The following is a 27,852-nucleotide window of genomic DNA, read 5'->3' as shown; positions in this document are numbered from 1 at the left end:
CACAACACAATGTTTATTTTCCTGCCTACAACTTGTCAAGATTTGCTTCATTACATCTCAACCTTCCTGACGTCAGACCCACAAACAAAAGACCAGAACAGCATTCTGTTGTTCTTTCATTGTTCTGTGTGGTGGTGTAAAGGGGTCCAACTTGTTCTACCTCTGTAATAGTAATTATCTCCCTAATGCAATGGAATTTAACTTTTTGGATCAATGGGACAGGTTTTTACTAGTATGTGACATTTATCTAGGGAATTTAAAGTGGCCAGTTGCAATTAGCTCACTCATGCCTTGGCCTCCGAGCTGGTCTTCAAATAAAAACTGCTCTTTATGGCCTATAATGAGAATATAGATGTTTAAATTTAGAAGAAAAAAAGTGAGATTTCATATATTTTGTTGTCTGTTCAGGACACGTGTGTTCTGACAAAATAACAACTCTTTGAGTTGTTACTCAGTTGTTTAGGCACAAAGCATTTTATAACCAGCTCCAGAGCTCCAGGTTATATCAGATTACTTCCAACAGCTGAAATCTTGGGAGGAGAGAGGGGGCGTTGGGATGTGGAGCCACCAAACAGCTGAAGGGACTCTGCAGCCCATGCCGAGATCAGGTCTCATAATCACACAACAGCCTCACACATTGAAAAATCCAGGCCCACGTGCTGTCCAGTCACTGTGTTACTGCGAAAAGACGGCTCGCTGGCTCCTATAAAACACCGACTGTTCTACAAATAAACTTCATAAATAAATCACCTGTGGTTTGGATGTGATTGGGCACATAATCAGCCATCCCATTATAATGCAACATATTTGAGTATTTACAATAATTATGATGCCTATTTGCACAGCAGCTACAAGACACATCAAAGTGTTGTTACATCTTCTATCAGGATCATTAGGAAGCTACTGTACCGCACATCGCTCTAGTCATTTAACCAAAACTGTAAAATGGAAGTTAAAATGCCGTTCTTATTTTCTCAGAACTTCTTGTCTTCTAATGCAGAGCTTCAAGTAAGCAGCTCAGCAGTGCCCACTGGCCACCTGAACTATCTTTAGTCTTTGCTGGCAAGTGAATGGAAGTGCCCGACTTATCTTCACTGCTGTCATCAAGGCAGCTAGTATTTTTAGGGGACAGCAGCAGCTGCAAAAGCATTTAACGGTATTCACCGAACAATGACAGTTGGGGTGTCCGTGTCCTGAACGACACAGAGATTGGGGGGACCTCGCTCCCTAGTTCTGTTCTGCCTCATATCCCGCCGCCCTGACGAATGACTGCAAAGACGCACCGGAGCGTCGCTCGGGACGCCTAAGGAGGCCATATGTTCCACACTAAAGCCGCCCTGTGACGACGCTCAGCTTTCTCGAGAGGAGCGGAACGCGTTTTTACTTCGAAAGAAAGACTACAAGTGCGGAATGTATGTTGACGGTCATTCTCCGCGACTGAAGCGAGGTAGGTCATGTGAGGGGGGTACGTAGCACAACTTGACAAGGGGCAGAGGTCATTCCAATTAAATGAGACAAGTAAACACAGGGGTTAATCTCCTCTCTTTAAACCTCCATTGGGAATAGCCAAGACAATTTCCACGCTGCATTTGAATATATTAGACAGAAATATATTCAAACGCAGAGTGAATATATATTAGACAGATATTAGGAGTTACGTCAATTCTATTTTGCAGCAGCTTTTTAAGAAGCATTTAAAAATTAAATTCAAATTCAGTTATTTTAACAACAGGCTGCAAGACAAAAGAACCAAAAATTAAACTAAAACTGAAATTGAATGTGCCATGTAGTATTATGGCAAATATTATCAGTCCTTTTTCTTTTAATGGATTTCCATTTGCACCAATTTTTTGACATGAAATATATGGCTCTTCTCTGAATAATAATTTTGGAACGAGGCCTCAGAGCAAGTTCCCATGAGGGATATCTGGCATTATCCTTTTTCATACAAACCATTCGGCAAATGTTAACCTGTGTTCACCAGTAGGTGGCTAAACATTTATTCTGTGACATTTAAAGAAAGAAATCCCCGAAGGGATCTGCCAATGAAGGGTATGACAGACGCTTGGCATATTTTGACCACAAGGTCTCTAGGGTGAACAGACTGCGACCAACCTGTGTTTGTGTGAACACGTAGGTTTCAGAGCCTTCTTTGTGATACCTGACACAACCCCCCCTCCCATGCCTTTATTTAGGATGTGCTATATTAAGCACTTTCCCATTGAAATACAGCACCAGCTGAACTGGCTATGTGTTGTGGCTGCTGTTGCAATAAGTCCGGGACGCGTCCCCTCACGCTGCCTGTGTTTTTCCCTCACACAGACAGATTTAATTCAATTAGCTCTAACCATCTTGTGGTGACACACGTGCACTAGAGGGGTCAGAGGCTGAGTATTTAAATGCCAACGCTGTTAATTGTGAAAGCAAAATTTACAGTCCTTTCCCATATTTTATATTTATGTTATAATATCTAAATTGACTGAACGTGTTTATATATCTAAGCGCAACATCCAACAATAAATGAATCTCTCTTTCTTTCTTCTTCAGAGATCTGCAGTGCACAACTTGGACCGTCTTTCCACGGTGAATTAAACCCACTTATTAGTTTCCTGGACTGCTGAAGGTGCCAATAACGAGAAATGGATGTATTCGGTGGTGCACCGCGTTTCTTGGCCTATCCGAGACCTGTGGTGGTACAAAGCGGAGCTGATGCAGTCCTGAAGTGTCAAATCGGCGGTGACCCAAGGCCCGCTGTTATCTGGGAGCGCAACAATGAAAAGATTGATCTGCAAGGACGATACAGGGTTTTCGAAGATGGAAACGTTTACAACCTCATCATTACTGTGGTGACCATAGAGGACAGTGGTCAATACATATGCAAAGCAAAGAACAGTATTGGGGAGACGTATGCGGCGGCCACATTGAAGGTGGAAGGTGAGGCACAGGAGATGGAGTTGCGAGAGGAAAACAAGCCGAGGTTCCTCATCAAGCCGCTGTCTACTCGAGTCGGTCGCGGGGATGATGCCGTCTTCTCTTGTAAACTCTGGGGAAACCCACGCCCGGATGTTGTCTGGGAAAAGGATGGGAAAAAACTCAATGAAATATTTGAAAGCACACATTTCAGTGTGGGCTTTCAAGATGGCGGATGGTTCCAGCTCAAGATTTTTAAGACTCGCGCACCTGACGGAGGCGTCTACACCTGCAAAGCTCGGAATGACTTTGGGGAAGCACTGGCGGGAGCTGTGTTGCTTGTTGATGCAGGTCCGGGACACGAGGAGGAAGGAAATCGAAATGGCTACACTAATTGCCACTGGAAGTCCCACCAGGGAAAACCGAGGGGTGGAAGACAAATGCCAAATCGGCTCAAAGAGGACACTCTGACCAAGTCCACTAAAGTAAAAATGTTTGCCGTGACAGAGGGTAAACATGCCAAATTCCGCTGCTTTGTGACTGGAAAACCCAAACCAGAAATAATTTGGAGGAAAGATGGGAAGCTAATACTGTCTGGAAGACGTTACTTGTTATACGAGGACAGAGAAGGATACTTCACACTTAAGGTTTTGTACTGTAAACAGAAGGACAATGGGGTTTATGTCTGTGCTGCATCCAACACAGCTGGACAAACCCTCAGTGCCGTCCACCTCTCCGTAAAGGGTAAGTCCTTTTCAGGTTGAGGACTCTAGTCCCTCTTGTCGACACTAAAGGGAAAGCAAGAGGGTGTGGTGTCTTCTTAGATTAGATTTCTATCTATTTGATGCCGGGATGATGTCATTGCAAAGAGGTACTCTGAGATAATTTATTGGGGAAAGTCCAGACAAGTAAAGTAAGTAAAAACAGAATATTGCACCGTTATTGCACCCTCTACTTCAGTGTATGATTTTAAGTTGATTTCTGTGGTGAGGTAAGGGCAAGAGTCTGGGATCAGGGAGAATAAAAGAGATCCAGTTACCTTTAGCACCAAAGAGTGCCATTACCTACACGACGGAGAATCTACAGAGTCATTCAGTTGACTTTATTAATAATTATGGGTGTGACTTACACACACATTCATCTGAATTATTTTGAGTTTTAAACAGGTAGAATCTAAATCGATGCACATTTCAGCAGTGTGACGTACTAAGAGTCACTTTATTTGTGAAATCTCTTTGGAATTGCGGGGCTCTGTGCCCTGCAAACGTTTCCAAATCACATTTTGCATGTTTAGGACAGAAAACAAGCTGCACCAAATTGCACTGAATTTAAAAAAAAGAAAAGAAAAAGCTTGTGAACATCAGTAATGTTCAAAAGGAATGAAATACTTTAAATTCAGACCACATCCTGTAGACCACAATCTCCAGTTTACAACTGCTCGGTGCTGTCTAATGGTGTCAGTTACAAAACAGTTTATTTTCTATCTAGCACCACGATGCGTTAATGGCTGTTCCATTCCCCAACTGAAAGAGCCACTTGACTCATGATTTTTGATGATCTTGTTTGCTTTACCTGGAATGTGCGGCTAAATACATTTCATTTTAGCAAGTCTGCTATAAAAACTCCCAATGTGCTGCAGCAATGTGTTGCCTGTCAGTGAGTTTATATATTTTTTTATAAAAGATAATTTTGAAATTTAAAACTTTTAATGTCAGTTTCTGAGTGCCGAATGTTTGTCCTACTCACCAGAACCACCTGTGCGGTTCAAGCAGCCTCTCATTGATCTTGAGGTATGGGAACGGGATTTGGCCGTTCTCGAGTGCGAAGTTCCAGAAGACTCTGTTCCCATCACATGGTATTTGGAAGACCGGCGGCTGCAGCCAGGAGCCAAATATGGAATGGAGGAGTGGGGGACAAAACGGCGACTGACTATCCGTGACATCGGCGTTGATGACGATGGAATTTACCTCTGCGAGATGCCTGATGGTGGCAGAAGCATCGCAGAGGTAGCTGTGAAAGGTAACAAGAAGGACCATGAACAAAAAAAGACATGTCCTCAAACAATTGCTATGCTTTGTTGTTTCAAATGATTAGCCCGCTGAGAAGAGAATATTTGGGAATAAGTTAAACTGCAAAGTTTCAAAGTCATCCACAATTTTTCCTTGCAGGGACAATTTTGCGGAAACTCCCAAGAAAGGTGGATGTTCTAGAGGGTGAAAATGCTGCCTACTGTGTTGAAGTAGAAAAAGAAGAAATGGACATCCATTGGTACAAAGATGGCGTAGAGCTGCGTGAAACACATCAGACCATAATTAAGTCCTTCGGTCGCACTCACATCCTGGTTTTTGTCAATACGATGCCTCAAGACTCTGGCCTTGTGACTTTCCTTGTTGGGAGATCTAAAACGTCTTCTCAGCTACGAGTGAAAGGTAAGGGCCACTGCAAAACAATCTAGCATATTAAAGGTAGTTTTTGCATTTTATACTTGAATAGCTGTTTTAGGAATTGTTAAATTTAACTTAATGGGACTCTAAAGTTTGATTGCTTCCTCTTATTGCAGCTGCCAGACATTGTCCTCCAAGTTGTCCAGTGGGCGTGCAGATCAACACAGAGCGAGCTAATGCAGCTCTCCTCTCATGGGTTCCTGCTCAGGACTCGCGAAGGAATCCGCCATCTGGATATGTACTTGAACGGCAAGAAGTGGGCACCGGCTCACAGGAATGGCTGCAGTGCCTGACTACCGACTCTGCGACCTCCGTGGAGATCCTCGGTGACAGCGTTCCCTGCGAAGCTGACTATCGCTTTCGCATTTGCAGTGTAAACAAATACGGAAAGAGCAATAATGTTGAGTTCCCCAGGGGAGTTCACTTGGGTAAGTTTAGAAAAGGCTATGGTAACTGGAGTAAATAAGTGATATCACTGCAGATATTGCTCAGTAAATTATGTATGTCATTGTTTTCAGTTCCAGTTGCAAGAATACAAGCTCCCTTACAGGATGCCTTGGTACCAGAGGGACAGGACGCCCACTTCTCTATTGAACTCTCCGCTTCGGTTATTGGCACGTGGTTCTTGAATGGCACTCAGCTACAAGAGGATGAACGTTATTCCATGCGCCGCACACGAACGCATCAGTCTCTTCGCATCCGCGGGGTCCGTGATACAGACAATGGAGCCGAGATCACATTTATTGCCTATGGCATTCGGGATTCTGCAGCCATGTACATCCAAGGTACATATAGATCGATGTCTTTATTTTACAATGTGAACATTTTTATGTGTTTTCTTGAAAAATCACCCAGATCTCATACCAATTCCCCTCAGACATCATCCTAAATGACAATATAAAACCCAAAAATGTTCTCTGTCTAAAATTTCAGCTCCTCTTGTCAAGTTTTCACCACTGTCAGAAATGGACCGAAATAAATTTGTAGAAATCGGAAACCCCATCGTGCTCTACTGTGAGCTGTCAGATCCCGCCGCTCCGGTTCACTGGTACAAGAATGGTGTGGAATTACAAACGATGGAGGGTCTTCACATCCAATCAGAAGGCACCATGCGACGAATTGTCATCCAGTCTGCAGAATTTTCCCATTCAGGGGTATACTGCTGTGATGCCATCGATGATGTCATCAGATTCAACGTGGAAGTAGAGGGTGAGTGTAACAAGTGTGTTAACATCTTGTTGTTTGTTACAGCTAACCATCTTTACCTGCACTTCTTTCTTTTTCAAATGCAAACTAAAAAACACGATTATCTGAATATTCATAGCCCCGCCTGTGAGGTTTTCAGCAATTCCAGATGCTGAGAGGAACAAAACTGTCCAGCAAGGATGTCCAATTGTTTTACAATGCGAGCTCTCAGATCCCTGTGCCCAGGTGTACTGGTACAAAGATGGGTCAAAACTGCTACCTCAGCCCGGAGTAGACATTCTAACCGATGGTTTTGCAAGAAAGTTGATTATACCGACTGCTGAATTTTTCCACACTGGGTTATACTGCTGCAAGACAAAGGGCGACAGTGTCCTGTTCAATGTGGACGTCAAAGGTGATTTGTTTTGTCTTCAGTAAAGTTATACATTAACAAGCTCCTCTTAAGCAGCTCTCTGTCGACACTCGGGCAGTTAAATGCAGCCATGTGGTCACCGTGTTCTTTGACTGCATGGCAGCATTTTGCTTATGTTTTATATGCATTGAAATGAATGGTTAAACTAAGGTTGACATTCAGTTTAAACGTATCTTTAGCGCCACCTGTGAAGTTCTCAGCAATTCCCGAAGAACTGAGGACCAAGTGGATTGAAGCGGGCTGCCCTCTTGTACTACAATGTGTTGTGTCAGATGATGATGCCCACGTTTGCTGGTACAGGGATGAAATGCAACTCATTCCACACTCAGGATTAGAAATCACCTCAGAGGGCAACAGAAGAACATTAGTTGTTCAGTGTACAGAGGTTTGCCACTCAGGTGTGTACAGGTGCACCACGCAGGACGATACCATGGACTTTCAAGTGGAAATCAAAGGTGACTTTACACTTTTTATCTTGTGTGTTGCTAAGGTAACCCCGTATCTCCCTTCTAGGTGCCACTAATCCTAGCTTCCTTGTTATATAGTTAACTTTTTTTATGCTCACAGCCTAAAATAATGAATGCAATAGCTAATTTATATGTTTGCTTCTGCTGTGACGTTAATCCAAAGTCTTCAAACCTCTTTCAAATGTTCTGCTCAGCACATTACAATATTGCAAGGTATCCATTTCCAGTCTTAATTTTTCTTAGTTGTCTTTAATTCCCAATCCTAGCCAAGCCATCTATGCCCAATTTTGAAGTTGAGGGAACCAGGTCAGTTCAAATGGGCAAATCTTTGGAGCTGGACTGTGAGGTTGCAGACTCCTCTGTGCCAGTCTGCTGGTATAAAGATGGTGTAAAGCTCTTGCCCCAGCACGGTTGGGAGACACAGAGTAATGGCACATTACGGAGACTCGTTATCCCTACTGCTGAACTCTTGCATGCAGGGTTATACAGCTGTGAGTCGTCTGATGACACTATCCACTTCACTGTGGATATTAAAGGTGATTTGAATTTAAATTTGTTGATTCACGGAGCTCTTTATAAAACATGCTGATTTCAGCATGTACAAGATGCATACGTATTTGTTCGTCTTTTGTGTTCTCTGTGTTGTCATAATGATAATCCTGGAAACTGTGAATCTTTGTCTTTGAATTTGGTACACAGGTTAGACCCTTATTTAGCAGAGCAGGGACTACAGCCCTTGTCTTAAGTTCTCAATTATAACATGACTCATTATCTTTAGCTCCACCATTGCCATTGTCACCCTCACCAGACGTTGTTAAGACACATTCAATTGAGGCAACTTCCTCAGCTGAACCAACAACAGAAGCTTCAGACCCTGCTTTTCAGCTGTCATGGCACAGGGATCAAGAGCATGATTCTAACAAAGAGGCTGACTTTGAGTTGGGCGGCATCAAGAAGACTCTTGTTACTGCACCCACTCAACCTTCAAACTCTGGGCCATACTATAGTGCAACGACAGATGCTGTCACCCAGTTAATAAAGAATGAAGGTGATTTTTTTCCCTCTTCATTTTATGTTAAGTAACCAAACCTTTTTATTTAAATTTTTGTCAAATATAAATCTAAGATCTGTGTACAAGATGAAATACACTGAAGTTATTCACCCAATGCTTGTCTGTAGCGTCATCTCCAACAAATCTACTTGACCCTGACGGTGAGAAGACAAAGTCTGCTAAAGTGCAGAAGGCGATCGTTCGGCAATTTGAGATTTCAGATCCAATTGCCAAAGCCTGTTGGTATAAAGATGGAACCCAGATCTACCCAAAAAGCAAAGCCGACTGTGAATCACAGAGCAGCACCCAAACCTTGCCCATACAGGCACTTGACTTACCTCCTGATGGAGGATTTGGCTGTAAAACATTTGGTGCTACGCAGTCAAATGTGGCAATAAAAGGTGGTGATCCACGTTATACACGCACAATCTAAAACTCAAGCATTTAGTGACATGCATAAACCCACCCAGCTGATTGTTTTCTCTTTGGATTTGTCCAAACAGCCGAACAGTTTCAATATGGTGATGAGATTGGGGAGGTAGCTGATGCATCTGCCCAATACACAATGGATGACAAAGGTGATTTGATGTCATGTCATCATCAGCCATCCAAGTTAACCCCACATACATATGCCATTAACAATGGTAGTGACCTTTTCTGTCGCTCAGTCATGATGTCTTTTTTCCCTGTATAAAATAGCTTTTTGATGATTTGAATCCCGATCTCATGTCATTCCCTGCTGTTTTTGGCTCTTAATCAAATGTAGGTGTTTAGAAGCTGCCTATCTGCTCTTGATACTAACATGTCGGTTGTATTTGTCAATTAATTCTTCATTTTTAACAGCCATCTTTGCTTGCAACAAGAAGCTCACAACTCTTAAAGTCCATCTTGTTTTATTCATCACAAGATCCATTTGCATTGATGCCGCAAACTTTTCACCGTTGCAATGACAACGACCTCTCGTCTGAAAGAAGACAGTTAATGTACATTTAGGATGTAAGGTTTTAGTATACAGACTGGTGGTGTTAGAGAAACAGGAGTCGAGTGAAGGGGGAAGTATAGGAGCTCAGACCAAATATGGTCGAACTTCTTGTTTGTCTTTGCAATGAGTTAGCTCATAACTCCATGCTAACCCTCACTGATGTAACATATTGTTATGAGAAGACATTTTGAGACCATCTCCACTGAAAACCTTTCTCTGTGTACATCACAATGCTTATAGCTACGTCGCCAAGGCTCTCTTCTGATCAAGAGAAGAAGTCCAGCGAGGACCCTTATCCCGTTGATGTCGACTGCAATCCCTCAAAATGCAATTACGCCATTTCCAGTGGCAAAAGTGGAGACATGGCATGTGAAGAACATTCCAGACAAATACCACCCGAGTCAGCATTTAAGTATCTGACTGAAAGAATTAAAACTAAAGAGGCAAAAGAGCTCTTTGATAACCATCGGACAATAAACGCTCGGTCATCAGTTTACTCCAGCGCTGTAAAGTCAACAACAATGCAAAATGATATCCAACATCACAAAAACCAAGCCCCAGAGTCTCAAGGTGAGGATTTCATTTACTATGTGCAGCATGCAGAAGCCCCATCTGAAGAACGTGATACTTCTTTGGAGACCTCTGCCAAGACAGATGAGTTTCGTAGCTTTCTACAAACTGCAACTGTTGAATCTGATGAGGCTATTCCTCGAACTCTAAATGCTCCATCAGAAGTGCCTCATCACTCAGTACAGATAACAACTGTTGGATCAGATCTTGATAATACTCTCCAGAGTTCAAATGCCAAGGTGAAACACCAGACTAAGAGCTTACAGATACCAACGTGTAAATCTGACAAACTGTGTCACCCAATGAAACTTCCGCAGTTGGATGAACTTTTGGAATCATCGCACATTGAAAATGTCCAAAAAGAGCAGCTTTTTGCTTCCTCCCAGTCTGTAGCTTTCAAATCACAGGAAAATGTAAAATCCTCACTTGTTTCACCGTCGCAGGCTGTAATTGTCCAATCACAGGAGAATGTTACATCCTCAAGGGAAACCTCCTCACAACCTGAAACTGTCCACTCAGAGGAGCCTCTAACATCTTTGCAGTCCTTAATTGTCCAACCAGAGAAGCTTGTTACATCCTTGCAGTCTATTATTGTCCAATCAAACAAACCTTCTACATCCTTGCAGTCTTTAACCGCCCAATCAGATGAGCCTGTTACATTCCCAAAATCTGTAACTGCCCGGTCAGACAAGCTCCACACATCATCACCTGCTGCTGCCATCCAATCAAAGGAGCTCTTTACATCCTCACATGCTGTAGCTGTCCAGTCACAGGAGCTCCTTACATCACCTGAAACTGAAACTTTCCATTCAAATGAGCTCTATACATCCTCTCCTGGTACAGCTGTCCAGTCAAAGAACCTCTTTACATCCTTAGAAAATGCAGGTTTCCAATCGCAGGAGCTCTTTACTTCCTCAGATGCTGCCGCTGTCCAATCAAAGGACCTCCACACATCAGTGCAAACTGCCACTGTTCAATCAAACAAAAAACAGGAACTTCTTACATCAGTGCATAAATCAACCAACCAATCAGAGGAACCACTAAAGATCTTAAAAACTACGACCACCCCATCGGAGGAGCTCCATAGCAACATACAGATGTTAAATCCCATGACAGTGAAAACTTTTGATGGATTTAAAACTGAAAAATCAGAGTGGCCCTATATCTCTGCGTGGACTCCAACTGACTACCAAGAGGAACTTGACAGACCACTGCAGACATCGACTCGCCAGAGTGAGGAATTGGATGGTTTACATCATACTGCATCACTCAAATCCCTCGACTTGATTACTTTGAAAACAGCACCGCAAGTTCAACAAGGCAACCAAGAGTTTGCAACGAATGATCTCTTGCTTACAGAACAAGCTGCATCCAGCCACTCGGATGGTCTTAATCAGTCTATGCAGAGCACAGCGATGCCGGAAATGTGCTGCCAACCAAAGTCCACAGTAGGCAAATTGGCTGACACTGGGAACTCGGGACAAAGAGCATCAAGCATATTTGCAGAATCTTGTATGAAGCTGGCATCGACAGTCCAATCAGAAGCAATCTATCTCTCATGCGGCAATCAGTGGAATGATAGTGTCACTGCAAATAAGGTGGCTGTTGAAGGTGATTTAAACGGTTAGCATTATAAACCAAAAGTAGATGAGTACAACAAAGCACCTGTAGCTTTGGCAATTACTACTTTTTTTTTTTAAATGCTTAATTTTGTTTCTGAAACCTCTTAAGAAGTCAACCTAAAACCTTGAGCTTGATGGTCTGTGTGACGAATATTACAGAGACAAAGTAAAGCTTAAAATCTTTGATTATTATCAGTCTAACCAAATGCTATTCTTGTTAAAATACTAATAACATTGAAGAACATATTTAAATGTGACTTATAACTCTTAAGCTGAGTCAGCATGACTAATCTTGATTTGTGATTGTGTCATATTGCTTGAGAGCATCATTTTTTTCTTTTAAAATCATAAATAGTAATGCAATTCTCTCTTGATGTCACCTCAATAACATCTCCAGCTCCGCCAGTGAAAATAACCACACTTTGTGAGGCTGAGAAGAAGAAGTCTGTGGAAGCTGGTGAACCCTTAATGCTACGCTGTGAGATATCGGATCCTAATGCTCAAGTTACTTGGTACAAGGATGGAGTAAGGCTACACGAAGCAGCTGGGCACGCCATCCTGGCAGAGGCTTCCGCACGAATGCTGATGTTTGGGTCAGCAGTGCTGTCTCACGCAGGGATTTACTGCTGCAAAACAAGAGACGATGCAGTGGCGTTTCATGTGGATGTTAAAGGTGACAAATGCTGTTTCAGTCTTTTCTTCTCCTCATCTGTTCTAACAGATTTCAGTATAACACAGCACATTAAACACGAACAAACACATGGGAGTTACAACCCAAATACATTTGCTTTGCTGATTAAACCCTGTGTATTTCTGTAGAACTGTGTAACTTATACTGTCTCAAACAGATCTGTCGAGTGTGCACTCTATACTCTATTTCATTTTACTATCCATACATTATCTGAGAATGGCACCGCATGGGACTGGAATAATGCTTGTGATGTCTTTAATTTGGTCCAGGTCAACATGTTGACAATGACTCCATGTTCAATACAGTTTCCAAATAATTGGGATCCTGTAACATAAATATACAAATATATTTTATACGGCTCATTATTGCATGCATAAATTGCAGATGGAACTCGAAGGAGCCATGTATAAACCCAAACTAGCTCTGGACAATTAAGACTAAACTGTCCTGTGGTCATGGAAATCATGGACAGTTATTAGGGCTGCGAGGAAGATTACCATATAACTTACACTAGTATTTTGACAGGGTCCCCCTCTCGCAACCTCAAGGACGAGTCAGGGGCAAAACTGGCTTTCCTGAAGTTCCAATGTGTTAAAATTTGTCACGGTATTCCACTTAACATGGTCAGAAGGTGTTTTCGTATTTCCTAACTGCAAAACGATATTAAATTATACTGACCAACATGTGACCCATCCATATCATTAAATATTTTATATTTGACCATTATATATCTAGTTGAATATTTATTTTAGGGTTTTGCAAACTATGACTTTATGCAGGCTCCCAATGTCTTTGGAAACAGGATTGTAAAGTGTTTATCTTTGGATAAAATACAGTATGTTCTGTGCGTTCTATGTTGTAAGTTAGGACAACCTATCATGACTTACGATAACCTTGACTTCCAGTCAGCCTATCATATACGATAATGCTACTATAGACAAAATGTAGATTAAGAGTCACTTAAAAATGAATATAGCCCTACCAAGCTACACTTGTTTTGTTTTTTTTAATACTTTTGTGACGGTCATTTTAAGACTTTTGGATCGGTGAATTTCATAATAAGTTTAATTGTTTGAGTTTTTTTTTTTAATCACTGATATTTTACACTCAATCTTGTAGCTTCCCTTGTGAAAAGTTCAGCTCTAACTGAGACTGACCAGACAAAGACAGTCATGGCCAAAAGTCCTGTTACTCTGCAATCTGAGCTGTCAGACACCAGTCAAGAGGCCAGCTGGTACAAGGACGAAACAGAGCTGCTTCCACAAGCTGGAGTAGACCTCCAGTCTGAAGGAAATGTGCAGAGAATAGACCTCCAGTCTGAAGGAAATGTGCAGAGAATAGACCTCCAGTCTGAAGGAAATGTGCAGAGACTAGACCTCCAGTCTGAAGGACATGTGCAGAGACTAGACATCCAGTCTAAAGGAAATGTGCAGAGACTAGACCTCCAGTCTGAAGGAAATGTGCAGAGACTAGACCTCCAGTCTGAAGGACATGTGCAGAGACTAGACCTCCAGTCTGAAGGACATGTGCAGAGACTAGACCTCGAGTCTGAAGGACATGTGCAGAGACTAGACCTCCAGTCTGAAGGACATGTGCAGAGAATAGTGGTCCCACCCACAGAACAGACTCACATTGGCACGTACCACTGTGAATTAAAGGATGATGACATTCAGTTTGCTGCAGAAGTAAAAGGTGACTCTCAGCAGCTCTGTAACACCTTTGCTGTCTTGCCTGGCTAACTAACAACAGTGGGTGTGCCAGTTCAAGGTGCCTAATCATTTCTGCAGTGTAGGTTTTAGATGTTGTTACGGTGGCAACACTATTCCTTTTAATTATGAATGGAATTTTGTCTGGTAGTGGTTCATGTTTTTTGCATGTTCAGTAGTTTTGGTAGATAATGTGGTGTTTTGTTTTTTATGTTAAAGGTACTAACTTTTTTCACTACTAGAAACACTCACTGACTCTGTGCTTTTATTCAATTATTTTCTTTGTTTTTGTGGGTAATAATGAATTTACCCCCCCCCCTCTTAATCTTTTATTGAAATGTTTTGTCATTTAGTCGTTGTCTTTGTGAACACAGTTGTGTTTCTGTTGTGGTGTCTGGGCAGTCTTTGCAAGCAGATGCACAGACAGCGGGATATTTGACTAGTTTATGTATTAAGACAATCTCTTTTTTTTTTTTTTGCAATATCTGAAATCTTTAGCACAACCTGCGAGGTTCTCCTACCATCAAGAGAGTGACAGAAACATATGCGTCCATGAAGGTTCTCCCATTGTCCTACGATGCGAGCTCTCTCATGATCCATCCTCTCATGTTGACTGGACCAAGGACGGCATTAAACTTCTACCACAAAATAACATGGAAACAAATTCAGAAGGTCTGTCGAGGACTCTTCACATCCATTCAGCTGAAAAGATACATGCTGGCGTCTATGAATGTTCAACATCAGGCCATACCATCACGTTTGAAGTGGACGTAAAAGGTGATTCGCCTTTACTAACTGCGCTGTTCCTAATGTTCTTGAGAACATGGTGTGACTGGTTGGGAGGTGTTTAAATGGCTCTCTTTTACCAAACCCGTGTTGTTCTTCCTCTTAGGCCGATCGCCACAGATCATGCCAATCCCACCGTCAGAAAAATACAGGATGGTCGCGATTGGTTGTCCAATCATTCTCCAGTGTGAGGTCTCGGACCCCGCTGCCCAGGTTTCCTGGTTTAAAGACGGGGGGGAGCTTTACTGCAAAACTGGCCTTGATATGAAAAGAGATGGCAGCATGCGGAAATTAATCATTCAATCGGCCAAGCTCTCTGACTCTGGCATCTACGGCTGTAGCCTCACTGATGATGTCGTAACATTCCATGTGGACGTCAAAGGTGATTCCTTGTGACATCAGCATTCCATATGATACATTTCCTTTTTGGATAATATGAAAAACAGCATAGGTTTTCTTCTAACTGCAGTTTTCACACAATATACCATAATTCGATTTGCATGTGAATGATGTGACAGCTGAACTCTTCTAATGCCTCCAGCTACCCCTGTGAAGTTTTCAGCGCTCCCAGAAGTGGTGAGAAACAAATTTGTTGAAGCGGGCTGCCCAATTCAGCTTCAGTGTGAAGTCTCAGAGCCCAGTGCCCAAGTCTATTGGCACAAGGATGGAGACCAGCTGCCTCCACAAAGCGAATATGAAATTCAAACTAAAGAAAAGCTCAGAGCTCTGCTCATTAAATGTGCAGAGGTCAGACACTCTGGGCTGTACAGCTGTGAGGCCGAAGATGACCATATAGAATTCAAGGTGGATGTTGCAGGTGATCTATGTAATTTGATTGTTTGGTCATGGACTTTGCTTTGCAAAATGACACGCTCTGACACTTGCTTTTCGACCCTTGTACCACTGCAAAATGTTGGGATCTGGTTCCTTCTGCTATTTTTAGTTCAGTTGAGAATCTCAGAACCCTGAAAGCTGCTTTCATCAGCTGGAAACCAATGTCATTCATTCCAATATTATAATCAGGGATGCTTCTATTCGCGTCAGAGTCGGAGCACTGCTAATGTGTTTATTGGCACAGTGGAAAAGTTCTGATTACAGTGTGTGCTGTGGAAGTAAGGATATGTTGTGGGTGGAATTTCCTTTAAATGGAGCAAACACAAGCTGAACTGTTATTAACTGTCCCACCTGGAGCAACACAGTAAAAACATTTTAAGCTACTTCACTATGAATCTACAGATATGTTGTAATGTAGCAGAGCGGAATATTACCTGGTGATGAAGTGTTTACGAATTGAAATGCCTGTAGCTCCAGTTTGATTCTCAGCTGTTCCAGAGGCTGAAACAAGCAGGGCTTTTGGAGCTGGCAGCCTGATCAAACCAGCGAGTGAGCTTTCAGGCCCCACAAGCCAGACCTGCTGGCGTGAGGATGGGATAAATCGCATGCCAAAGTCGGAGATAAGCGCAAAATCAGAGGGCGAAAAGAGGACATTGGTTATGAAGTCGCCCATGCCTTCCTTCCCTGGACTTAACAGTTGTAAGGCTGACGCTGAATCAGATTTCAGCGTTGTTTATGAGGAGGTGAAAGGTGATAAGCTTTTGATTCAAGGCAACTTGTGATAGTAGAGCCTCATGCACCTTCATGACCTCGGCTAATAAGAATCAAGGCCTGATATCCTCATATTCATCATAGCTGATTTCCCTAAACATCTTAATTTCATAAACATTTCGAGTTGCTTTCATATACATGCTCCACAGTTTGGGCTCCAGCATGTACTTTAATGAGTTGAGGGTAAATGCTTTCAATAAGTGCCCTGCTGTTTTCATTCTGGTCAAAACTGCATTAATACTGTTTATCATTGCGAGTCTAGATGGCAAAGCTTCAACCCAGCATGTCTAACATTAGAGCAAATGCATGCAGAGGCTTTAACAACGAATACTTCAACTCACTTTTTGTTTCTGTTTACTGCAGCACCGCCAGTGACATTCGCTGACATCGCAGAGGAGGACCTGTTCAAGACCGTTGTGGAACAGGAAGAGCTTCTTTTGACATGTGAAGTATCACGGGTCGATGGGGTCGTCCAGTGGTACAAAGATGGCGCCGAACTGCAACAAGGTCATAATACCACAATTCAAGCAGACGGTACCAAAAGGAACCTGACGATAAATTCTGCTCAGCTGTCTGATATGGGCACGTACACCTGCCGTGCAGGAGACAATGTCATAATGTTCAAGGTTAATATACGAGGTGAGAATTCACTGAATCAGTGAAACTTCACATAGAAAACACTTTAATTATACTTGACTGTGAAATGTAAACTGTAAATTAAAATATCAGTGTTGGAATTTCCCCCTTAAAGAACCTCCAGTGACAATCATCCACCCAAGGGAAGACGTCCATCTCGAGCGTCATGTCCCAGAGGAAATTATTCTCAGCTGTGAATTGTCACGTCCCAATGGTGTCGTCAGCTGGTACAAAGATGGTCAAAAGCTGCAGGAAAGCGAGAACATTAAACTGAAGATTGAAGGCCCTTACCGGAGGCTTAAGATTCTGTGCAGTCGAGCCGAAGATTCTGGAGAATATGTCTGCGATACAGCTGATGATTCCATATTCTTTCACCTTAACATTACAGGTAAACTCCAGGGATATGCAGTATAGAACAGTATAAAAATTATGTTAAGAGCATGAAGTGGAATTAGTAATTTGTGATACTTGCTACGACTGTGCCAAACAAAAGCTTTAATGTTATCGTAACAGATTTTAAAAATATCACACAGAAAAGAGTTGTCAATCAGATTCTTATTTTTGGTGTGGAATTCCACAAAGTTTCCTACTTGGACCACTCCTTTTTCATATTTCTTAGGCATTCGTGTTTCCTTCAGCCTTTTAGTATGCACTTAAGTGTGGGGCTCTAGTTCAGTAGGGTGAAGAAGATAATTCTACCCATGACTTGCCTGTAGTATTAGTGGTAAACCGAATAATAACTCTTTCCAGAACCCCCTGTGCGGATTCTGTCCCCAAGTCAGTCCCAAATGGAACTGTGCCAGCAGACCTCTGAGAGGATGGTGCTGAGCTGTGAGATCTCCCGGCCTAATGCAGTGGTGCGCTGGTATCGAAATGGACTCGAAGTAGAAGAGAACAACAACCTTATTCTTGAGGTGGACGGTGTTTACAGAAGACTGATTATACCGAAAACTACTGTCAAAGATTCTGCTGAATATGTTTGTGACACAACAGACGACTCCATGACATTCTTTGTAAACATAGCAGGTATGGACCCTCAAAATGTTCCCCAGTTATGCCTCTACCATCAACTTTTACTCATGTCTAGAATATTTTTAAATCCCAGAGCCTCCTGTTCGCTTCATACGATCGAGAAAGATGACCAGTACGATAGAAAAGGTAGCCGGGGAGACACTGGTCTTAGACTGTGAGGTTTCAAGATCAAACGCTGAAGTCACCTGGAAGAGGAATGGGGAAGAAATAGAAGACTCGAGGAACATCACCATCCTTGAGGATGGTGTCATGCGACAATTAACTGTTCACTCACTGACAGTGGATCATTCTGGCCAATATGTCTGCGATGCCAAGGATGATGTCATGGATTTCCTTGTTAAAATAAAAGGTACGTCTCTAAATTTTGGAATACCACCCACATTTGCAGAACCCCCAGAAAGATAGATAAATCCCAGTAGAAAACACTGCATAACGTAACAAACCTGTTTTAGATTGAAATTAGTAAGAGTAAAAAAAAAATTACTAGCCCATTGACTCTTGTGCCCCGAATATTTTCTTGTTCATTTTTCAGAATTACCTGTGAAAATTCTTGGAAAAACTGATGCAAAAACAGAAAAACAGTTCTTAGTGTCAGATGACATTATTCTGGTGTGTGAACTATCGAGGTCGAACGCCTCAGTCAGATGGTACAAAGACGATCAGTTAATTGAGGACTCTGAGCATTACTGTAGCGAAGAGCAAGGTGTTTTCCGATCACTGGTCGTCCTAAATGCTGGGATCGATGATTCGGGAAAATACACCTGTGATGCAGTGGATGATAAAATGGTCTTCTTTATCTCTGTCAAAGGTAAAACGGTTGTTAAGCCTCTGTAATCCCTTGTTTTGTTGCTCAGATAGAAGATAAGGTTTTGTCTTTTTGAATTCAGAGCCTCCGGTACAGATTATTGGAAACTCGGGTCACCCAGAACATCACACCCTGGTGGCTGGAGATGACCTTATTTTGGAGTGCGAGGTGTCTCGCCCGAGCGCCACTGTTCAGTGGTTACGCAACGGGAAGATACTGAAACCAGGCAACCGTGTAACAATCGACCGATGCGATGTTGTGAGGAAGCTCGTTCTCTCTGGACTTCAGCCCTCCGACTCCGGAACCTACGTTTGTGACGCCATCGATGACCAACTGGTAACCGTGGTGGAGGTCCAAGGTAAGTTAAATTTTAAAACGTTTGCTTCATTTTTCAAAGCTTTCACCGGTTACATGTATTTCAGCACCACCGGTCAAGTTTGTGAATAAAGAAGCAAGCAACGAGGTCTCGGCCTGTGAGAGTGAGAGCGTCACTCTTCGTGCTGTTGTGAACTGGGAAACAGCAAATGTACGGTGGCTGAAAGACGGCCAACTTTTGGACAAGGAAAATATTCACATCTCCAGTGAGGGTAAAACCCACAAGCTCACCATTAATCCCCTGCAGCTGTCAGATTCTGGGGAATATGTCTGTGATGTAAACACCGATGAGATGCATTTCAGTCTTTCAGTCAAAGGTAAGAATGCGGCGCTCCCTGATTCAAAGTAATCCCTCTCGCCTATATAACGCCCCCCCCAAAACAGCTCAGGAAAAACACTTTTTCCATATTCAGAAATGATGATGACGTTCACCAGACCGCTGGAGGACACTGCGTCCCTGAAAGGCAGCAGCCTCACATTACGATGTGAGATCAACAAACTCGGAGGAGACGTCCAGTGGCTGAAGGACGGTCAAGAGATCTGTCCGGGCCGCAGGCACACGATAAGGGCACAAGGTCGAGAGCGAAGCATTACAATCCACCAGCTGATGGAACAAGATTCTGGAGAGTATGTCTGTGAATCGACGCATGACAGAACGGCGGCTACCGTCACTGTAGAAAGTAAGTCCATGTCACGGAAGCTCATGGAAAGCAACGGCGTTAACGACGGGGGTTATGTGGGGAATCTAATATTCAACCGGGGTAAACCTAGTTCAGTGGTATTTGCTTTCAGTTCCTCGCGTTGTGGAGATCCTGGCGGAGCTTCGTAACATCACTGTCTGTGAAGGAGAAGACGCGGTGTTCAAGTGTGTGGTGTCGCCGGAGGACGCTCGCTTGGTGTGGCGCTTCAATGGCAAGCAGGTCACTGCTGGCGGGCGCGTGGTCATTTCGAGCAACGGACTGTGCCACATGCTCTGCATCCACAACTGCACGGTTTCAGATAGCACGAGAGTGACAGCTGAGGCCGAGGGGCTGGTATCAGAGGCTGAACTTCAGGTTCAAGGTGAGCGGTTTGCCAACGCGTTTGATATCCAAGTAAGCAGTCGAGGGTCTGAGAACTATGTCCAGCTGCTTTTGTATGGAATGTGGACCTCACATGAAAGAAGAGTGAATGTGTATTTCAGAACAACAGGTCATTTTCACCAAGAAGATGCTGCCGGTCACAGCTGAGGAGTACAGTGAGGCAACTCTAGAGGTGGAGGTGAGTCTGGACACTGGAGAGGTGCAATGGATGAGGCAGGGGGTGCTGATCCACCCTGGAGCCAAGTGTACGCTGAAACACAAGGGCCGAAAACGCAGTCTCACAATCCACAACCTGGCCGTGTCCGACCGGGGCACATACAGCTGCGAGACCCTCCACGACCGGACACAAACCCAGCTAACAGTGGAACGTGAGTCCGCGCAAGTTCTCGCCTGCCCTGTTGTTGCTTGTTTACTGCCGTTGCCGTCTACCTCTCCTCAGGCAGCCCCCACCCCCACCCCCACCCCCAACCCCCACCCACCCCAACCCCCACCCACCCCCACCCCCAACCCACCCCACTCAGCTGATTCTTGTGAAGGCAAAGCTCAATTAACTGAGTAAGAGAAATCGGAGTGCAATGTGGCGGTTGCGCTGAACTGTGATGGAGACCGACAGGTGATTGAGTAGACAGTACCGCTGGAACCTCAAAGTTGGGTCTTAGGATCAATAAAGTCATAATCACATCAGCGACATTACAAGGCTACGCCCCAATTCATTTAGACCTGATTAGCAAAAAAAAGTTCTCCCCGAAGCTGCCATGTTGCAGTGATTAAGATGTTCTCCTGCTTGTTTTCTTTTGCACATGCTTCCTACATACATAAATCCTCTGATCTTCATAGGCCGTGGATGAATTAGGGTCAGTCCTTTCAACACTAGAGTGGGTGGGCAGAGGGGAAGTCAGAACCTTAAGCTGCTTTTGGCACCTCCTATGAATTTGGATCTCCCCTCATTGCATCTAAATTTACTCCCTGGCCTTCAAAACTATGGTTGTTGTCATCGGGTCTCCAAAATAAACAGTGCAGGGTTTTTTTTTCCACAGGGAATTATTGTCTGTGTTAGAATAAGTGAAAAATGTTGGCACTTCCAAAGGTGGCTTTTGTGTAAAGCCCCACACTCAAATGACTAACATATCAGCTTGTCAGTCGGAGCTAGCTTGTATTGTTAAAGCGCAGACTGTTACATAGAACAGGCTCCAAGCCTATTCTGTGACAGGAAAATGACACCAGGCTTTCCAGCGAGCTCAACCTTCGCACCTTTTGCTTGCCATTAACCTGAGCTAATGCTGCGTACGACGGATTAATATAGTTGTTTTTCCCCCCCAAAAAAATCCTTGCAGCTCGGAAAATTACAATCAAGAGAGGCCTGACCGATATCAAAACCACAGAGAGAGAAACGGCAACTTTCGAGGTAGAACTCTCCCATCCCCAAGTCGTCGGCATGTGGATGAGAAACGGAATCCAGCTGAAACAGACGAATCATTTCCGCATGAGCGCCAAGGGAAAAGTTCACAGCCTCACCGTCTCAAACCTGTCGATCGAGGACACCGGCACCTTCATGTTCTGTGTGGAGCGCCAGAAAACATCTGCACGGCTGGTTGTGAAAGGTAGGGGTTTTTTTTGTTGTTTTTTAAAAAAAAAAGAACATGAATCTACAGCGTCTACCGAGAAGCATCGGGGCTCAAACACAAAGCCCTGCGGAGCAACCACAACAATGCTATTGCAGTGATTTTGCCGGGAGCTCAGACTGGCAGCTAAAAGGATCTGCTCGGAATCGGCTGCGAGCCAAGCAGTGTAGGCATGATAATAGAAAAGTGACAGCGCTGCTACTGTTACGCAAGCTCACGTTACAACACAAAATAGCCTTCGCATGAGCCGCTGTAAAGCATTTGCATTGTTCCGTCTTTTCTGTCAGGTGCTGGTTTGACCTCGCTGTAAAATAATCTGGCCCCCACAGTGCGCATCATCCCCTGGAGCTGCCGGAAGACAATGGCGCGGATGACAAAAGAATGGCGTTCTGTGGTGGCGAATTAGAGCGCGCAGACGCGTGCGCGAGTATTTTGACTACTGAAAATCAGTCTGCTGTGCACACAGAACCCTCACTTCTGTTTCCAAGACTTGATCAAAGAGTTGGCTCATAAAAGAGTCTCGGTCGTTATAAACTTCTTCCATTTAAGAAAGAGGGAGGCCACTGGGCTCTTAAGAACCCTCAGTAATGCAGAATCTTTAGATGAGCGACGGATTTGTCTTTAATTTTAGCAAAGGTCGACCTGACAAAACGGGTTTAAAAGCTTTCCAGCCCTGTGTGTATCCACAGCAATTCAACAAAACTCAAGCCCACGACAGTTCTGTCTTGACTGATTCGGTGTGATTAGTTTGGGCATCTTTGTGTCTCAATGTTCACTCATTACTACTTTGTTTTCCTCACCAGAGCCACCAGTGACCATCGTCAGGAAACTGCAAGACCAAAGAGTCTCTGACGGGGCAGTAATCTCTATCGAGTGTGAGCTGTCGAGACACAACGTCGATGTTAAATGGACGAAGGCCAGTTACCGTTTTACCTTTTCTCGGTCTTTAGCACTGTGATTGTATAGATAAATGCAGCATGTTAAATGTGATGCTCCTTTTTAATGTGTTTTTTTGGGGGAAATGTCTTTGCAATCCACAGATGAGGCTTCAAATTGTGTACATGTGCACCACCTTTAGCTCCATAAGTGAGCACATGTGGAATGTTGTCCATTTTAAGTGAATTAAAGTGTCCGGTCAATCCTTTCCAGAACGGGACTGAGATAAAGCCGAGCAAAGACCTGCGCATTTATGCAATGGGAAGGAAAAGGTTTCTTCAGATCCTGAAGTGCAACGTTGTTGATTCTGGGATTTACACCTGTGATGCCGGAGACACCACTACATCCTGTAACGTGGAGGTTTACGGTAAATCCTGCAGACAAAGTTAACCGACACACAGCTTTTATTGCATTTACACTTTCATAATGAGCCAAAGCCAGAAATGGCTGATGTAATATTTGCTGGGTTAATGTTTGGACATCAGTGGGGTTAAAAAGATGGCAAAAATCAGTGAAGTCACTGAACATTTTGGGGGTCTGTAATATTTGGAAAACTCAGCAAACACGTCACAACTTGCCAACGTTTTTGAAAAACTCACTCTTACGATGTCATAAATCGCAGAAGAGGGAGGTGTTCTGTTGTTCACAAATAAAAACAGTGAACACAACCCAGGAAAAATCAATCTGCAGAGTATTTTACATTGGTGGCTAGATTTCTTTACATAATTCTCAAAAAAAAGGAAACAAACACTTGGTGACGACGTCCTTTTCCCACTAATGTCTCTTTATTTGTTTTTCGATGTGCGTGTTACTATCGCAATCTCAATGTCTTTGAATGTTTAACATTTCGGCAGAGCGAGAGCTGCTGATCACGCAGGGCCTCAACGACCTGGACATCCAGGAGGATCAGAACGCAGTGTTCATTTGTGAGCTCACGGTGGAGGACATACCGGGAGAGTGGTATAAAAATGGCGAGAGGATACAACCCACCAGCACCGTCAAAATCCGTCAGGAAGGTCAGTGGTGGCGGGGCGTCAGTCGTACCGGAGCGTGACGGTCATGGCCCCTTCCGTCACGCGCTGAAGATGAACACTGGGGATGTGTTCTAACATTAATCTGCACCAGCATTTACCCCTCAGTTCACTTTTTCCTCCAGGGACCAAACATTTTCTTCTCATGTGCAACGTGCGGCCAGAGGATTCAGGGGAGATCAAGTTCATTGCAAGACGTGTTGAGTCTGTGGCTTATCTGGATGTGGAAGGTATAAGAAATATCGTAGTATGATTACAATCTGTTTAATACTGAATAATTCCAAGGAGTCCAAGTGGATTTAACAGGATTTTGCAAAAGTCTTTGACAAAGTCCAGTTTGGCCCTGAATCCAGGCTCTAAACCAGCCTCTCTCCTTCCTAGAGCTTCCTGTCAACATCGTAAAACCTCTGGAGGACAAAACCGCCCTTGAAATGAGCCGTGTGATCCTGGACTGCACCGTGTCCAACCCCAGATGTAGCATCCGCTGGTACAAAGGCTGCACCGTCATCCTGCCCTCCGAGCGCTTCGAGATCTGCAGCGAAGGCGGCTATCGCAAGTTGATCATCCAGCAGGTGGCGCTCGACGACGCGGGCACATACAGCGTGCAGGTTGGAGAGTATTCATGCTCAGCCAAACTGACAGTCGAGGGTAAGAGTCCGCCATCAAGAACAAACACTGTGTCATCACATTAAACACGCTGCACGTTGAGTGTATCACTTATATTCCCCGATAAAGATAAAATTCTGTTAAGCCATGCACCTTAATTACAAACCACACGAAGTGTTTCGTATCGCCCTTCATGCCTGATCTAGTTGCGCCATCTACCGGTTGCTTCAAATACTACATCATATTTCCACAAGCCTGTTCGTAAACTTTAGCCTTGCTTAATTTAGAATGCTATATTTATATCTTTGTCCAGTAGTTAGTGAATCATATTTTACCCATGGAAGACATCCTGGTTTTAGTTGGATTTGTTAGCACCAGGAAGGTGGGACTTGTAACCTATTTTAGATTTTAGAGTCTGATTTTGTCATCTGGTCTCTGATGTAGTGGAAAAAATAAATAAATTGCTAACTTTTTGGCTGAAAAAACGTTTGGTGAAGGATGCATACAGTCTTTTTTTTGTATAATGCATCCAATGAAATTCCTGTCAGCTTCAGTTAAAATATTTTGATCTGGCTGCAATCTCTTTTTTTAATTTTTTACCATAAGTGCTTTACATTTGACAGTTTACTGCTTCCCAGTGCATTTTGGGTGAAAATCTACCCTGTGTGTTGTGTGCTGACCCAGCCCAGCCTCTGTCAGTGGTCAGGGAGCTGGTGGATGTGGAGGTCACGGCTCCTGATGAAGCTCGCTTTGAGTGCGAGGTCTCGGCTCCAGTCGTCAGGACCACCGAGTGGAGCCTGAACGGGGAGCGCTTAAAGTCCAGTTCCTGCATTCGGGTGGAGAAGATGGGCGCCGTGCACAGACTGATCCTGAAACAAACCTCAACCGACATGAGCGGAGCGATTGAGTTCACCTGTGGGAAAGCCAAAAGCAGAGCTCAACTTCAGGTGCTGAGTAAGTAGTTTTAGCTTACATATCTACAGTTTTATCTACAGTTACATTTTATGCAAAGCTGATTTAAAATTATAAACAGCTTCATAAGATTTAGATTTTGAGACGGATGATGATGATTTCTTTCTGGATTTTCTTGGCATCATCTGAAACAACTGCCTATGACTAAGCACATGTCTAATCTAAAACAAAAAATATATAACATACAGAATTCCTGTTAAAAAAAATGTCAAATTATAATGATGTCTTAGATGGAAATTTTCAAATATTCAGCTGACATGAAACCTGACTGAAGCCCTGCCACGACCAAGCGCCATCCAATGGTGTAATCTACAAAGCTACCAGTAGACGGAGCCAACGTAGCATAAATGTTACCAACTAAAAGTTATTTCTGTCTTACAGGTCAATATAAGTGAAATGTTGAGGTGTTTATATATACTGTCTAAGTATCCTTTGATTTTAACACATTTAGTCATGCAGAAAACATGAAAAACAGCGGTATCAAATTTAAAAACAGCTTTAATGGAAGACACACCATACATCACATACACTATAAAGCTGCACTGACTGATATGCATTGGCTCACTGGGCAATAAATTCAGTAAATGTCTTGGCTCATGGAGCTCATGCTGCAGATGCTATAAGGTGTTTATTATCCGACTGGATATGCAAGCATGGAGGTCAAGCACAGGAAAAGAAAAAAAAAACTTGCAGAACTTTCTTTAGTTACATTGGCGTGAAGGAGAGCAAACTATTTTTAGATTTTATTATGTTGGCTCTGAAGCACTTAAGTATTATGTTCAATCAGCTATCCTTGGCATTAAGACTGTCGTAAATTCATTCCAGTCATTTTAAAGAGGATGTACAGCTTTGACACATCAGTCTCACACTTAACTAAGGCAAAGTAGTTCAGGGTGAGATTTGTTCCGAGTGTAGTGATACAGTACTTCCACTTTTTACAACCTTATATTTCCATTAAACTAAAATTGTGGGCGGTATTTGATTACCATGCCTGCCTGTGGCAGTAATAATAAAGGATTTTGGCTGATAACACTATAAACACGCACACTCTAGGATGGAAGTCAATGACGAGAAATTTAAATAAACATAAATATTCTAATATCGAGCGAGTTCACAGTCTACAGAGACAAAAGTTAACTAACGATAACAACAAATAACTAAAACAAAGTGCGACAAAACTTTACAACACAACACACAAAATAACTGATATCAAAATAATATCTTACTTTTGTTAATTGTGGATGAAAACCGACCGCCTTTTAATCAATAAAGCACAACGCCAGTCAAACGAGTATGCGTCACCTTAAAATCAGCCGGAACAAACCATCAGCCGTTTGGAGTTCCTGGTGAAGTTTAGTTCTGAAGCGAAATCAATGGCGTTTGATTACATTTTCGACTTTATAAGAAATAATAATATAGGTGAACGCAAAAAAACAATCGATACTAATAACATATGTCAAGTATTATTATTGTATTTTTTTTTCAAAAATGATATAGATAAATAATAGCAGAAATGCAGGGCTCAGCACATTTGCCTCAGAGAAAGAAATGTTCCAGAATTCATTTCAACTTGGGTTTCTCTATGTTGCGTTTGCATTTACCCGCAGTATTAAATTACATGAAGATGTTTCACTCTTTAACAGTGTGCAACAGTCTTAACAGTCTCCTTTTTATTTGTTTAATTACAAACACAGAAGATTTTAGCTGATGTGCATGAAGAAATTGTTTTTTCAGTTTGGCGTCTGTCTAATTTTGTTTGAAATTTTATTTCAATTCACAGGTGGTCCATGAGTGACGTCATCTTACAAGCATTTCCCAAACACATAGATTCATTATCCTAATGAGTCTTTTACATTTTTAACTTTGCTTATTATTACAAAGATAATGTCTATAATCATGGTTTAAACAGGGTTTTAATGCATAACTCAAACAATTTATTGAATTCATTGAGTTGATTTTCTTTCAGCATTTTAAGAAATTAAATTTATGTTCATTAAAATGTATTAAAGTGTGTGAAACAGGGCTTGGATGTAAATAATATGTGTGTAAGAGACCTAACTGTGGTTAAAGTTTGAGCTAAATGGGTATTTGTGGCAATAAACATCTTTATTGAACATTATTCAGATTAAGATCTCACGGGTAATTTGGTGTTATTGTTGTTCCTGCATCTAAAACTCCAGAAAATTGCAACACATAGATATAGACAACTGCAATATATGATCCTTCACTGCCCACCATTCTTCAGCTCATGTTAAGTCAATAGGTGTTGTGTTGGGACATTCTAATACAGTCTGATAATGTAT

At 42.8% G+C, this 27,852-nt stretch overlaps 1 protein-coding gene across 15 annotated transcripts; it reads left to right on the top strand.

Annotated features, from left to right (window-relative positions):
- Positions 1–42: 42 nt before the first annotated feature.
- On the top strand, positions 43–27,675 carry obsl1b (obscurin like cytoskeletal adaptor 1b). 15 transcript variants are annotated; one of them, XM_029836662.1, is made up of 38 exons: positions 43–1,447; positions 2,548–3,654; positions 4,660–4,929; positions 5,079–5,339; positions 5,471–5,782; positions 5,873–6,139; positions 6,288–6,563; positions 6,679–6,954; positions 7,152–7,427; positions 7,706–7,975; positions 8,218–8,487; positions 8,619–8,891; positions 8,994–9,068; positions 9,713–11,275; positions 11,402–11,653; positions 12,062–12,337; positions 13,475–14,047; positions 14,560–14,838; positions 14,954–15,229; positions 15,389–15,664; positions 16,816–17,091; positions 17,204–17,476; positions 17,839–18,114; positions 18,194–18,469; positions 18,653–18,928; positions 19,008–19,283; positions 19,348–19,617; positions 19,714–19,980; positions 20,093–20,362; positions 20,484–20,750; positions 21,717–21,983; positions 22,808–22,920; positions 23,154–23,307; positions 23,795–23,956; positions 24,097–24,201; positions 24,353–24,619; positions 25,262–25,531; positions 27,330–27,675. In XM_029836662.1, exons 2-38 carry the CDS (start codon positions 2,640–2,642, stop codon positions 27,338–27,340), a joined length of 11,412 nt encoding a protein of 3,803 aa, XP_029692522.1. In that variant the 5' UTR covers positions 43–1,447; positions 2,548–2,639; the 3' UTR covers positions 27,341–27,675. The 15 variants fall into 15 exon arrangements, with proteins under 15 accessions (XP_029692522.1, XP_029692507.1, XP_029692516.1 ...); XM_029836647.1 differs by having other exon boundaries at positions 43–1,412; positions 9,713–11,653; XM_029836656.1 differs by having other exon boundaries at positions 6,772–6,954; positions 9,713–11,653.
- Positions 27,676–27,852: the final 177 nt, after the last annotated feature.

Source organism: Takifugu rubripes, chromosome 1, assembly GCF_901000725.2.
Source record: "Takifugu rubripes chromosome 1, fTakRub1.2, whole genome shotgun sequence".
In the NCBI taxonomy this organism is placed as follows: Eukaryota; Metazoa; Chordata; class Actinopteri; order Tetraodontiformes; family Tetraodontidae; genus Takifugu; species Takifugu rubripes.
This window is presented reverse-complemented; position numbering and strand designations above follow the sequence as displayed.

What these genes read in the sequence shown, in the direction of transcription:
- obsl1b (XM_029836647.1), top strand. Translation starts at nt 2,640, where the DNA reads ATGGATGTATTCGGTGGTGCACCGCGTTTCTTGGCCTATCCGAGACCT. An exon ending in GTTTGCTGCAGAAGTAAAAG is followed by an intron (nt 14,048 to 14,559) that starts GTGACTCTCAGC and finishes TGAAATCTTTAG; the next exon opens with CACAACCTGCGAGGTTCTCC. An exon ending in GGCTACCGTCACTGTAGAAA is followed by an intron (nt 19,981 to 20,092) that starts GTAAGTCCATGT and finishes ATTTGCTTTCAG; the next exon opens with TTCCTCGCGTTGTGGAGATC.